Raw genomic sequence first — 15212 nt, 5'->3', positions numbered from 1 at the left:
GCTTCTTTGAGAAGGTCTAAAAAGAGTTTACTCATCAGTGGCTGGGGATGTGGCTTAGTGGTAGAGTGCTTGCTCACATGTGCATGAAGCCCAGGGTTCAATTTCTCAGTACCACATGAACAGAAAAAGCCAGAAGTGGCACTGTGGCTCAAGTGGTAGAGTGCTTGCCTTGAGCAGAAGAAGCTCAGGTACAGTGCCCTCACCCTGAGATCAAGCTCCAGGACTGACGAAAAAACAACAAAAAAAGATTATATACATTCATAATATTCCAGAAAACTAATCAACACACTGAAACCCTGAATGACCCATCATTTGTCATTATTATCTCCTTCTTCTGGGCCTATACTGTTCATTCTTACCTCCTACTTGAATCTTTGTTAGTACATATATATTATAATTATATAATATAATTATAAATATATTATAAATTATATTATGAATAATTATACTTTATTATAATTACACTATAATTATATAATTATAATATAATATAATTATATATATGATGTTTCACTGTGATATTTCACACATGCGTCTAATTAATAAATGGAGTACACAAGGAGTTCAAAGAAAGCTAAAACTCCAAAAAGATTAACAACTTGGTTAAGAAGTGGGCAAATGAGCTGAATAGATAATTCTTGAAAGAAGACATAAAAATGGCTAGAAAATACAATGAAGACATGTTCAACATCTCTGGCCATAAAAGAAATGCAAATCAATATGACAGTAAGATTCTGTCATCATCAACAGCGAGGGTGACATTTTCTCCCCCTTATTTGGATTTTCCCCTTTACATCTTTAAGAAATTGTACAAAGGGATTTCAGTTCAGCATGGCAGTTTTTGAATACAGTCCATTTTGATCTGTGTTACCCCTTTTCCCCCTCACCCCTGCCATCTATCCCAAGTTGTTCTTTAAGTCTTTATGACAAAGACTTGTGGATCTACTATTTCAGAGACAGGTGACTCACAGCACAGGGAAGAACACACAATTAAAAAAATGGCAGCATACTGTCAGAAAGAATGGCATCGCCCCATTTGTTAGGAAATGGAAAGACTTAGAAAAAATCATATTAAGTGAAGTAAGCCAGACTCAAAGGAACTTAGGCTCAATGGTTTCCCTCATTCGTCATAATCAGTAGAAACCTTGGGCTCTACTAGCAGAGATTTGCAATAGAGCAAAATCTTGATACATAAGGACATATAATGTGAAGCTAATTGAAAGGACCTCCAGGATAGTGAAACAAAAGCCATATAATGAATGATTGTTGTCCTTAATATACTATGTTGTCTCTCATCTCCTTTGCTGTCCCTTGGTTATCTCATATTGGTACAGTATCTCACTTTGTTATCTGATATATTGAATTTATTTGTATGTGGATATTTGAAATTTGATAGGGAAGGGGGAAAACCAAGACGGGTGGGGGTGTGGGGGGGGAGGGAAACGGGTACCAAGACATGTGAAAGGGTATCAATGTATGTGAATTAATGCACCTTCTATCTGGCAAATATCATGTAACCCTTTTACTAATTACAATAAAAAAATGGCAGCATACATGTATTATTAAACATTGTTCTTCAGGAAGGAACTTGTTCAAGGTAAAGCTTTCTGCATTTCTTCCAGTAAATATCAGAATAATAAATATTGCCATAATAAGCAAACTAGAACTCTTCTTCCTAAGCAATGTTCTACCCAATCCTTCAGATTAGATTTGACAGCCTTGCCTTGCAGGTCTCTAGATGTAAAATCCCTAACATATCACCTTTCCTCTTGACACGCATTATGTAAGTGTTATCTGTGAGTGACTACATACACATCCACTATGGACAGTCTGAGAAAGCCACAGCCAGGCTGAATGAATGTATGTTGACTTTCCATGCCAAGTCTGGGTGCAAAAATTCCACTTTCACTAAAAAACAATTTGTTGAATGTAAGATGAATGGGTTTCCCATCCCCCTATTCTTGCCTTACACACAGGAAGCTCAGTGACATCATTTACTTGATTACAAATTCATTATTTCCCACAATTCCATTTCACCTGGTGCCCTAGCTGTCCTCATCTTCTCAGTCGACTGCTTTTCTCATTCCCAAACACACAGTTCATCCACTCTCATGGCTTATCAACTAGAACAGTCCCTTTCTTCTTACCCCTGCACAGGGAAATATTCATTTAAAACAATAACTCACTTGAAATGGTTCACCTCAGTTGAGAAAAATGTCTCTGTATTCCAATAATCTTATTTGAAGAGGACAGACTATTCAGTCTTTTGGGGACTCCATTTTGTAATGTTTATTTCTAGCCCCCTATTGTCCATTAATAAGAATTCTTATGCATGTGTGCATATTGTAAGAATTTAATAAATGTTGTACTTAAGCAGGAGTTAAGTATAAAGGAATGGAATTCAGAAGGAAGGTAAGAATGACATTTACAAACAAAGGAAAGATAAGAGGGAAGAAAGGAGGAAAGGGGAAAGCCGAAATAGATATCGATATACATATAATGACATTCATTGAAAACTTATTTGAGCTAAATATTTATGGTTGTGTTAGTTCCACAGAAGATAGAATTTAGCATTTCCTTTGTAATTGTTTCATGGGTTGTAAAACATGAGAGAGAAAAAAATCTGTGCCAAAGAGAATTCTTTTGCCTCTGAATGAGGAATGAGATTTTAGTCATCCCAAAGTCCTTACCTGGCAGGCTTCTGCCTGGTCCCGTAGGGCTTGCATACTGTTTCCAAATGCATTGAGATCCACCAAGAAGGCCTCGTGTTTCTTAAGAAGAGCCTGGATTTATTGATGAGAAAATCATCAGAGAAAAAAAATCTAAGAAGCACACTAACTGTACCAGGAAAGGCTTTGACTACTCATTACTTTGGCTTCTGGTGGTTGTCTTAAATGCTGTGACGATTTGTTTTACCTCTATTACAAAGTTCATTGAATTCTAAATTTGCAAGAGTGAAGCACACTGCAGTGAACAAGTGAAGAACAACTTCAATATATTTTCCAAAATAAAAATGAAGGGCCGAGAGTTTGGCCTAGTGGTAGAATACTTGAGTAGCATGCACAAGTGGTAGAGCTCTAGCCTTGAGAAATCCCAAGGACAGTGCTCAGACCCTGAGCTCAAGCACAGGACTGGCAAAAAAAAATGAACTAAAATTGGCACCCATAGGTTAATTGACATATCATAGCTAAAAGACAGTACAGTTCTGCTTGTAGCACATTATATAATGTCACTTGACACTATTTAAAATGTACATGTCTATTATGCCTAGTGTCTTAGTACTTAAGATTTATGAAGCAGATGTGCTTCCTACAGAACAATAGGCCAAACAGGCTTGCAGGCTCATTATCATTACTGAGGATTTTCTGACCACAATGTATTTGATTTTATTTCAAAAAAGAAATCAAGAACTTAGCATTGGTAATCAGTTATTCAGGAGGCTGAGATCTGAGACTCATGGTGGGGGAACTAGCCAGGGTAGATGAATATATGAACTCCTATCTCCAAATAACTACCAAAAATCCCGATGTAGAGGAGGCATGGTTCAAGTAGTAGAGCACCAGCCATGAGGGGAAAAAAAGCCAAGTGAGAGATCTTAAAAACATAATTGGCTTATGAAAGCCCAAGATTGAAGGTATTTTCTAAAGAATCTGAAAAATTTGGCACATATTTGGGGATTCCTGTTGTTAACGGTGATAGAATTCCAGCAGACGAAGCCCATAATTAATTGGCTGTGGAAATGCCGAATAATCTAGCCAAACTGAAGCTATCTTCTGACTAAATGAATAATCAAGTAGCAGTTGTAAATATTCCCTAGATACTCTTCACTTTACCCCAGCAGCTTCTTCATCAGCCCCATAGTTAGTGTTGTCTACAATAGGCTCCTTCTCTTTAATCCATGCTTCTGCTTCATGCAGGTCAGCCAGGTACTGCTGGAACTGGACATTGGCTTGGAGATTGTTCTGCCGCCTAGTAGCTCGAGCACAGAGAGACTCCATATTCTTGTTCAAATTTTCAACCCTAGAGGCTACATCTTCTGCAGCGAAGTGTTCTGTGGATAGTTACAGTCTCAGTGAGCATTAGTGCTTTACATACTCTAGTCCTGTGAGAACCTGGACCATAGAAACAGAGGCACAAGAAAGGTGATGTATTTGGCCAATGTCACACTTTTCTTTTGTTCCCTGGGAACATTTTAGAATGCTGAGATTAAGTAGAAACAGGTAGTAATGAAGAATCAAAGTGTTTATGGGTAGGTAAATAGGTCTACAGTCTAAGAACTCTGAACCTGAAAGCAGAATATCCTTGTGTGGTTTATACTCAGAGTTAGCAAAAACATGTCACATAAGTATTGAACTAACCCAAGTCCTATATCCCATCTATCCAAAAGGAATTTCTGAATTATGTAGAAAAATGGGCCAGTTACATTCAAGTCTCCAGAAGCCCCAAGATCATACAACTTTCTTCTCAGAGGTCTAGTGCAGTAATTCTGGCCAGCTAAGTTGGAATCACACATACCTTCCTCCACCATTTTGTCTCCCCTCTCTGTTATCACTTGGATGCGTGGCTTATGACTAGCGATATCTGCCAGGATGACTTCATGCCTGTTCAGGAGATTTTTGGCTGCAACCAAGTCTTTACCTACAGAGGAAAAGAAGGCCAAGGATGTGAATAATCCTAATGTACTAGGAGTAGCTTGTAAAATCTGCCTCAGGAACTAGACATGGTGACCCAAGCTTGTAATCCTACCACTCTACATCTGCCTCCACTTAGATCCAGGCCAAAGAATCCTGAGCAGGAGGCCAACACGGGTAATACAGCAGGTTTTAGGCAAGCAGCTTGGACGTCACAAGACTCCATCTCAGAGACAAAAGGACCTAATTAACTTCATACAATAAAGTATGACTACTATGAATTTTGTCCATCTTCTAATATCTACTTTATCCTCTTTGCCTCCCTCCTTCTCTCCAAACTTTCTTTCTCTGTATTTCCCTTTTAAAAATCTTCCCCAGAAATGCTATGCTTTCCAACAAACCTCAGGCTTTTCTCCTCTAGGAAGTTTTCCCAGCGTAACCCCTCTGTTTGTAACTATCATCTATCCCTTTGTAGATGTTCTCAATCCATGAGCACGCTGTTGTACTATGTTTGTATCTGTCTTTATTTGAATTTTAATGTAATTATCCTGGAATTCATCTCCATGAAGAACAGCCTCCAAAGAGTATGACAGTTGTATAATTGCTACTTCACTCTTCCATCTCTGTGACAACTCTTAGAGTAATAAAAAGCAGCCATCCATAGTTCAACAAAAATAGTTGGTACCTCAAGCATGAACTGTGACTGCTCAGTCAAGAACCCTCATAGTAGTTTAAGGATCAGAACAGGCAGTAAAAAGACGAGGACTAGATCTTGTCAAGTTTTCATGTGGCACTGAGAAGGAAATGCTGAGAGCAAACTTCCTATCCTTCCATCACTACCCCAGGTCTCCCAAACAATCTGGGACATTAGTCCTCTCCTCATTGCTGGTTCTTCTCAGGCCATACTAACCAAGGTAGGTGGAAGCTGCAGAGGGCTCAGTCTCTTGGATCCAGGCCTCCTCATCTTCAGTATCTCTGCAAATCTGCTGCAGACGGAGAAGGTCGATAAGCTTCTTCTTCCGGGTGGCAAGTGGCTCTTTCAGAGCTTCAAATTGAGACACCAACAACTGCTGCCTTGCACGAATGTCCCCAGAATCAGGATGTTCTATTTCTTCAAAATGTGCTGCCATGTCTGTAAGGGTGTCCACCTGATCCTGGGGAAGAATTAGAATGTGTGTCAGAAAATCCTCTCATTTAACGGGGAGTTGAGAGTGATGGGAGAATTAGCTCATGGGTGTACAGTGTTAACCCCTCTAACTAAATCAGGGACAGAGACGAGGAGGTGTCACCATGCTCCATACAAGCAATTTTCCTGAAAAGTAATTTTTAAAATGCATTCAGAAAGGACAAAATCACTCCAAGAAAATCAAACATGTCAGAGTGATAGTCCTTTCATAGTGGATGTTGATAAACTGGGGACCCAAGAGGAAAAAAGAAGGGAGGCCTTTTCTATTTGTGTACCTCTTCAATTCTCTTTTTTCCCTTGGAAATGAACTATGTTTACAAATGAAAAGAAATTCTTCTGGAAGTTAAGTTTATAGAATTAGAGCAATCATGCCTAGAGGATAAAATGTGGCATTATGAAAACAAATGCTAGAACCCTGGAACAAAAGACACAATGGCTATTCTTGGCCACACCTAGCGGTCTCCATTTGGAAAGAGATGTGAACACAGGGTGGTGAAAGATCTTCCAGAAATAAAATTCCAGTTGCACATCACTCTCTATGTATATATCAAAGTAGATATGAAATAAATTCCAACTTTATTAGTGAGGTCTGGTAGTATTGTGGTACATAGGATTGCTGTTTGTTTGGTTTGCTTATTAGGTGGAGATGTTGTAAAAAGAAGTTTTTCAAGAAACAGGACAATAAAGCATTGGTTTTTACCAATTCTATGCTGTTATTCAGTGTTCAACTGATAGATGGTTTGATTTATTTCTTCTCAGTTTCAAACAAAAATGTCAATAATGTATTAAAATAAGTCCTTCATTCTCCATAAAAATTAAAGGATCTACAAAAAATTGAAATCTCTTGCGAGCTTTTCTCATTTCTTATAATGTTTTGGACAATAAAATATAATAAAACAAGAGTGTTCCTCAACTATCCTTGTTATGGAGCCACTTTTCACTTGCACAACCTTGAATGTAGAGCAAGATGCTCTAGGCTGAGGTGTCGGAGACCTGGCTTCTATTCTTCACTAATGGTTGATTGCAATTTGATCTTGGGAAAATCTGTTGCTCTGTTTGTTTCTTCATGTATATATGGAAGGCTTTGTGATTGAAGAGACTTAAGATAGTGTTAACTTCTATGTTCTATATCTAAAATTTATTTTCCAGAAAACCCAATTCCTGTTTACCAGCTGCCCTGCCTTTTCAAGGAGGGTTCCGCCTACCTATTTCTTAAGAGTCTGCATATGTGGTTTATCCTCTTGGAATTTAAATTTATTTTTGAACACATAGCAAACATTTCAACAAGAATCTCCTTTGTCTTCTTAAAAGTTGATCCCATGTTCACCTCCTTCATATAGAATCAAGGCCATCTTTCCCTCCCTCTAGCCTTTCACTTTGTTTAAGAAGTGCTATTGAGCATCCTTAAAACTATGAAAACAACTGAATGCTTTTAATGCTTTAGGTATATTATTTTGGCTTTCCTATATAAGTCAGAGTAACAAAATAGTAGACATTAAAGATGTGTTTTTAAGAGTAGGACCTTTCAAGAAGCAGCAGAATCATTAAAAGAGAAAGACTATCCCTGGAATAAGAAATTAAGTAAGCTGGCATTGCATTTCTACTTAACACTCTCCAAAGTCATAGTATCCATGCACAAAACACTAAACAAGATAAATTAATTTTAGATAGCAGAGTTGTATAGTGTAGACTAACCCTGTTGTTAATTTTGTCTGTGATTTTTTGAAAGTCATTTTATAGGAATGAATTTTAATTTTCTTAAAAAAACACAGGCAGAGTTACCTCCAATATTCTATTTTTTAATTGAGCTTTGAACCATAGACTTTACAGGTGATCATATCCAGGAAAAAAGAGATGAAAAGACCAACTGTAAACCACATAACTATAAAGTGTCAAGGCTGTCTACAAAACCTATGGTTTCTAGATTGAGAAAACAGAGTTATATTTAGAAGAGTTTAAAAGGCTGTGTTTAAACTTTAATATTTGTCAGTAGTAGGCTTTGAATTACTCAAGCCTTTGTACCCTTCATATTGTTCATGAATTCTAATTTAAAAACAAAATAAAGTTTTATGTTCAGAGGAAAGGCACTCAGGAGAATGGCTGAATTGGAGGTGATCCTTCGAAGAGACAGTCGACTAAAATTTCTGAAAAATTTCCTTTGATTCATTGCACTTTCACTTTCTTTAATAGCAATTATTTCATACAGCTATGCTCAGAGAATAAATACAATCTACATTTGCCAGACACTTAACAACAAACCTGACGAGCGTCCACAGCTGACTCCAGGAGGCCATGTTTCCTGAGTAAATTCTGAACATCAGCCAGGCCTTTCCCATAATCCTCAGAGGCAACTTGCTCTTTTGCCTCCCCCAGCCAACGCTCCAGGTCTTCAGCATTGTTTTGAAATTGCACCAACTGGTTAGCTTCATACAACTGGGACCCTGGGGAAAAAAAAACAATAGATATAAGGCAGCAATAATGATCACTATTCCTGTTGACATGCTAATAACTCTCCTTCAATTTAAGGAGAGATATAGGAAGCAAGATAACTGTCTCGACTATAATTACACAAACGTCATCTTCAAATTGTAGAATTTTGATAGCAGTTCTAAATACTGTAGAGGTCTGAAAATAAGGATAAATAAATAACTACAATCTTAGTGAAATATATGTCTGCTCTGTCAGATTTTTAACTACCTTAGGTACTTTTATGGTCACTTGTTACTCTCTACTGAGACCGTTCAAAGAGATCCAAATTAAAATGACACATTTTTCAAACAGAAACATCAAATCTGGGGTTGGTTTAATGTGAAGTTTTGGTTTCTTTGAACTTGATATCACCTCTTTTAGTGCCTTTCCTTCTATCAAAGTCCATTTACCACATTTTTTTTTTCTTTTAGAAAGCTGGTTATTCACATTGTGTTTGGGAAAATTCTCGAGTCTACAATATTCTGAAATTATTTCTGTAAGGCGATTACCATGTCTCCTGATTGCAGAAAGTAGCTATGACATCTTGTGGTTGCCATGCAAATATGACTTACCTCCTCTGTAAGTAGGGAGGAGTCATGTCTATAGACAACATTCATAAGAAATAATGAAGGTGAGCCAGGAGTGTAGCCTAGTGGTAGAGTATTTGCCTAGCATGCGGGAAGCACCACATACACAGAAAAAGCTGGAAGAGGTGCTGTGGCTCAAGGGGTAGAGGGCTAGCCCTTAGCAAAAACTGTCCAAGGACAGTACCCAGGCCCTGAGTTCAAGCCCCAGGAATGGCAATAATGATGATGATGATGATGATGATGATGATGATGGTATTTATTATTTGTGATAAAGGTATTGACAACCGATTAATTTCCCAAAGTAAAAAGTGAGGTAAAATATGGGCTATACTGTTCATGTATACATGGGGAGATTTTTTAAAAGCAATGACAGAAAGTGAATATCCTAAATCAATTAAAAAAGGAACAGTACTATAAAAATAAGACACAGCATAAACATCACATTTGTTGCTGATAATAGTCTGTCAAATCCAGTGATGCCAATTTATGTACATTTTATCACCACATACTAACTGTACAGTGTGAGACATTCTATTATAAATTTTCATATATGAATGTAATTAATACACTTTGATTGTATTCATCCACTATTACATTTTCTTGTCCTCCTCCCTCTACTCTTTACCTTTCTTTCCGTTTTAGATGCCTGAAATTAAAATTTTTCAAACAATATACTTTTATTGATGTCACTTTTACATGCCTAAATTATAAACGACTAGATCATCATGTTCTGTCTGCAAAACCTAATTGAATTGCATTAGGTTTTTGTACAAGTCAATACATGGCTTATTAATATTTATTTAAGAAAAGAAAAACATCAGGGAAAATTGAACAAAACCAAGGAAATCTTACCTTACAAATCCACATACATTAAGAAAAGATCAGATTTTGTTAATATAAATGATTCTGTACTTTGGAATCCCAATTACTGACCAGCAAGAGATGGGAAAGCAAGTGGGCAGCTTCCCTTTTCTTACAGGTCACCAGGTAAGTTTATGATAACAGCAGTGGAAATGGTAGGTTTCAGAGTGTAGGAACCATTTGCCTTTTACCAAAACCATTGCTCCTGACCTTTCTGAGCTGTGGTTTCCAGTAGCTCCTTCCAGAGGCTGGCAACCTCATTCACACGAGCAGCCACGGCATCAGAGGCATAATGATTGCTCTCCACCATCTCCTGGCCAGTTTTCTCAAGGTTGTTGAGCATGATCTTATTAGCTTCCAGTTCCTTTTCAAAGTCTTGCTGCTTTTGAACGCGACTCTTCAAGTTCTGGATATCCTGAGATAAGAATGAGGGGTAGGAAAATTGGAGAATTAGAGTCTACCTTCATATAAACCAACTATATTGAGAAGAGATTACAAGAAAAAAAGAATCCTTATCTAATGCTTGGGAAACTCGAGTGACCATTCGTTCACTCACATTGACAAAGAAGGCACAATGGTTCATCCAGCACATATTTTTACTGAGCCTGGATACACTGAATGTGATTCTCATGCAAGCACAAACAATCAGTCAGAGCTGTCACAATAGATCCAAATTAGTTTCCATTCTTCTCATAGTATATAAAGCATATTTCACTTGCCCCAGATAGAGGTTTGTTATTTGTTATGGTGTGTACTGAAACCATAAGTCTTCTACAGAGTTCAAAACCATGCTGAGTTAAAAGAACAAGTAAAATGCTTATAAGTTGTAATAAAGGGACAAGAGAATGTTTTTCTCACCAGTGAAGTAAATACTTTCAGTAGATACAAACTTAAAAAGCAAGAGATCAATTCCAGCCTTGAGTGTAAATGTGAAGGTTTATAGAATAGCAAATATGTATTGTAGTTTATATTATGTAGTATTTTGATACAACCTTAAGGAATAGAAGTTGAAGGCTTAGAGGTAGTTGTGGAGTTACACCAAAGAAGCAGAGGGTAAGAATTTAAACCCAGGTTTGCCTTCTCCAGAATTTGTGCTCCTAATCTACATGGTAAGCCCCATTCTAATTAACTGAATACCACACATTTGAATAACCTCCAATTCAGAACCTACTCTCCTGAGATATAACATTAGGATTTCTCCTTTCCAGCAAAACTAAAGCAAGCCTATCTTGTGCCAAACTCTTAGATTACTTTAGGGAACATATATATACATATATATATGTATATATATGTATATATATATATGTGTGTGCGTGTGTGTGTGTGTGTGTGTGTGTGTGTGTGTGTGTGGTGAAGTGAGACATACTTTCCTACTATAAAACTGTATAGGAAAGCTCGTGACACATGTCTATAGTTAAGGAGACTTGGAAACCTGAAAAATAAGGACTATGAATTTAGGCCAATTTGGGCAAGAGAATAAGATCCTCACCTCAAAAATGAAACAGATACATAAGGGGTGGAAACAGTGATAAAGAAGCAGACACAAAGGGAACATTCTTTTCCTTACCCTATCTGTTAAGGACCATTGTCACTATATGAACCAGAGGAAAGAGGACAGCAATAACTGTGTCTAAAAATAGTATAATCTGGGTTCTTGGTTTCTTATAAGGTATACATCCTTGGGGAATGATTTCCTTTTTCCAAGCTCCATATCTTCAATTTGTAAGTAGAGATTACAAGCTCTCCATTTAGCTCCAAGGCTGTAATTCTGTGAAAACAATGAATGCTAAATAGATTGAGGGTCTGAGAACCTTGCCTACCTTGTATTCTTCATCATCTGCCAACTTTTTCTTCTTGTTGATCCAGGTTTTTAGGTCATCAGAGTCTTGATAGAGTTGTTGCAGAAGCAAGGAATCCACCAATAGTTTGCGTCGAGTGGCAGCTCTGTCCCGTAAGGTATTCCTCCGGGCCAACAACTGGAAAAAATGTATAAACTCATTTTCAACAAGATCCAGTTGGGCAGATTAGAGTCACTACTTATCCTGGACACCAGGCATACAATGCTTCTCCTGATGCCAGTGCACAAGCAACATGGACATACCCCATCGCGGATAGCAGCAATGTTCGCAGCATCATAATGGTCATTGTCAATAAGTTTTGTTGCAGTCTCATCCAAAGTCTAAAAGAAAATAGAAGAAAAATGTTTTGCCTTGGTGATCACAGAGGAAGTGGCCACGGTTTAGTAGATCTTTAGAGATGCAGCATAGCCAAATGGGAAGATGAAAAGTCTGATAGTCAGCAGGCCTAGGTCCTCTTCCTGATTTCTGTTAAAAACAAAACAAAAAACCCCAAACCAAAGCAAAACAAAAACTACTCAGAATACACACAGGCATGCCAGTTGCCTTGTTTGTGGTACAGTGCTCCTTCAATCGAGGTTACAATCAATAAATACAGATGAACATTTAATCAATTCTGAAATTACCTAGACAAAGCAAGCACGATTAATGAGAAAACCATGCCACTGTCACTCTCTTGCCAGCTCTTCAATCTTTCTGTCATTTGTCTACCATATACATCTATAGCTACAGCTCTGTCTCTAGTTAGTTGAGGGAGGAGTAAGAAAGTGTAGAGGTGAGTGTTTAGCCACACTTATTCATATATCTCCCAAATGGCTAGAGTATAGAATTAGTTAATTAATAAGAGCTGGGAAATGATATAAAATAAGCAAAAAATATAAAAATTGATTATTTTACACTGGTAGCTACTAGAATCAACAAAATAAAATATGAATTTATAAGTAACCATATTATTAAGTATCATAACAGTATATATTTGGAATTTTGACTACTGGATTTTTAATGCTGATGGTAGAGATAGTGTATGGTATGTGCAAGTGTTTGCATGTATGTATGTTTATAAAGTAAGCACTATTTCAGGAGATAGGCAAAGACACTGGAGACATTGGGACTATGGAATATTTTCCATGCCTTTTAAAGTAGGTTTTATATATTGAGTGGTTCTCTGAACTTAGAGTCACAGAAAAATTGTAATAGTATTAGATGAGAAACATGAAGATGAAGGCATAAAAAGGAGAACTATATACTGTCACACAAGTGACTCTATCCAGGAAAGCATTCTGGATGAAATGATATAAACTAACAGGAAGAAAATGCCTGACCAGGCTCCATTTCTTACTATGATCTTCTCTTCCTGGGCAGTAAAGGCTTCTTCAAAGTCATCGTGCTTCTGAAGAAGGGCTTCCACACTGCCAAGTGAGTTTCCTAGATCTTCATTGTCCAGGAAGGCCTATAGGACAAGCAAATACATCCTTATGTCCTTACTGAAGAGAAAGATTCCTCTTGAAATAAGGCCTAAAAAAGGTAGACAGGTTGGAGAGCAATGTAGGAATTAGCATAAACTATTACAATAAGCAGAAAATCTTTGTAAACAGTTTGAGCTTCAGACGTTTCTCCCACTGTTCTCACAGAAATTTCTTACCTCTGTCTCTGGGTCTGTCCACATACAATTAACTAGTCTAAGCATTATTTAAGGTTTTAAAACTGCCTCAGAAGAATCACTCCCTCCCTCCAGGAAATCTCTGATGTCTCATCTTTTCCCTGTCTGATTCACTACATTTTATTTTCCTGATCCCTTACCTATCTGATATTCTTTCATCTGTTTAGTTGAGGTCAAAGTTTCTGTACTAGTATTTAAATATACATTTTTTGGGGAGACAAATTTGCTATGGAGTTGAGGCTGGCCTTTAACTTGAGTCCTCCTGCCTTAGCTTCCCGATTGCCAGGATCACAGGTATGTCATCACAATTGACTTGTACTTAAACATTTTTCTATGTCTTTGCCCACGAAGAGCCTGTGGGAGGCTTGTAAGGCATGCTCTGTCATTTGTTTTTGTCATGGATCATTCTCCATTTTCCAGACAAAGTTTGGTTGTGAGGTTGTTGATAAAAGCCACAATGATACATGAAAGGCAGTAATTTCTGAAGATTGTTTGGCCCCGTCCTGGATTATTTCTTGTTGCTGTAACCAAAATATCCAGGAGGAGAACAAAAAGCAGAAAGGATTGATTCTGGCTTACAGTTTCATTGTGTTCACTGGTTCCACAATTACTTGGCACAGGTGCTTGGAAAGAACATCATTACAGTGGCAAAGCATGTGAAAGACAAGAGTGTCTACCCATGCCAGAATGGAGGGAGACAGGAAGGGACAAGCCGTTCCCAAGGACATGTCCCCAGACCCACTGCTTCCAGCACCTGAACAAGGTTCTAGAGCCTCCTAAATTAGCACCACCATCTTATAACCAATCCTCCAAACACGGGTCTCTCGAGGAGACATTTCACATTCAACCCATGACACCTCATGTTACCTCTTGTCTACTCATCCAACTGTCCACTTGTTCACTGTCCCGAGAGAAGAGGTGGAAATCCAGGCACTGCTGGTACTGCTGCTGACGCCTGTCCCACAGCTCCAGCAGAGCTGCCCAGTCATTGGCAAGGGCTGTCATCTTGGGAAAGGAAGGCAGAATATGTTCAATGATATTTAACCCATCAAGTTTATCCTAGATTTTTTTGAGTAGCTAATAAATACAACGTTGGGGATGATTGAGAAGTACAAAAATGAGTAGGAAAGGAGCATTCGTCTTATGGTTCCAACATCTAAATGAATACCTGAAGTATTGGAAAAGTGGGATGAGATCCCCTAAAAAAGAGGCATTCTCTAGATGTATAAAAAGGAAGGCAAAGATCCATTTGAATTGGAAAAGCCAGAGAGTAAACGTATTGGGGTAAACAGATTAAAAGCGTAGAGAAGGAGTATCAAGATTGGGGAAGGGTATAAAACAATGAGCAAGTGATATGATTGTGACAAAATGTAACAATGTACTCCAGAGGACAATGTGGGATCTAAAACTGGGTAACCATCTGATGAAGTTCAAGTTTGCACAACACATTTTAAAATGTCAGACTAAGAACTGGGTTGTATTAAAAAAAAAAGAACAACTAGAATATGAGAGAAATAAAACACCAACGTAAGAGAGGAAAACGAAAACTTAATACCTTCTTAAATTCAGAAAAAACTTCATTTCTAAGCCCGAATCTTTGCAATGAATTCCAGCTCATTTTAGCTGTTGCTATAAATTGCATCAGAAAAGCAGCCTAAATTCTCAGAATTCTGGGAATAAAACAAATTCAGTTGTCAAGGACTTAGGATTCTGCCAAAGAACGTAAACGGTATTGTAATATTCCACAGAGTTGGGGCAACTTGAAAATGTGATTGTTTCAACTTCAGCCATCACACCCACACAGACTGTGCCCAGAATTTAGAGTACTAGGGAGAGACACACAGATCCTCTGGTGTCCAGATGCTGTGAGTGAGCAAAATCTTGCTGGGTCAGGGGACTAAGGCTAGCTCTTGTGACCCAGGAGGTTGTAAAGATGGAACACACGATTACCTCATCACTGCA

General features: G+C 37.9%; 1 protein-coding gene across 1 annotated transcript in view; it reads right to left on the bottom strand.

Annotated features, from left to right (window-relative positions):
* Window positions 1–15212, bottom strand: part of Spta1 (spectrin alpha, erythrocytic 1) — a 66037-nt gene that overhangs the window by 36206 nt on the left and 14619 nt on the right. Inside the window, exons 11-20 of the mRNA XM_090339838.1 lie at window positions 14118–14255; window positions 12930–13040; window positions 11836–11913; window positions 11555–11710; window positions 9945–10149; window positions 8077–8258; window positions 5542–5785; window positions 4516–4638; window positions 3834–4051; window positions 2691–2783 (exon numbers count right to left, since the gene is read on the bottom strand). Of these exons, the coding sequence (XP_090195964.1) occupies window positions 2691–2783; window positions 3834–4051; window positions 4516–4638; window positions 5542–5785; window positions 8077–8258; window positions 9945–10149; window positions 11555–11710; window positions 11836–11913; window positions 12930–13040; window positions 14118–14255 (1548 nt within the window). The remainder of the gene's footprint in view (window positions 1–2690; window positions 2784–3833; window positions 4052–4515; window positions 4639–5541; window positions 5786–8076; window positions 8259–9944; window positions 10150–11554; window positions 11711–11835; window positions 11914–12929; window positions 13041–14117; window positions 14256–15212) is intronic.

Source organism: Megascapheus bottae, chromosome 10 (genome assembly GCF_031878675.1).
Source record: "Megascapheus bottae isolate mThoBot1 chromosome 10, mThoBot2.hap1, whole genome shotgun sequence".
In the NCBI taxonomy this organism is placed as follows: Eukaryota; Metazoa; Chordata; class Mammalia; order Rodentia; family Geomyidae; genus Megascapheus; species Megascapheus bottae.
This window is presented reverse-complemented; position numbering and strand designations above follow the sequence as displayed.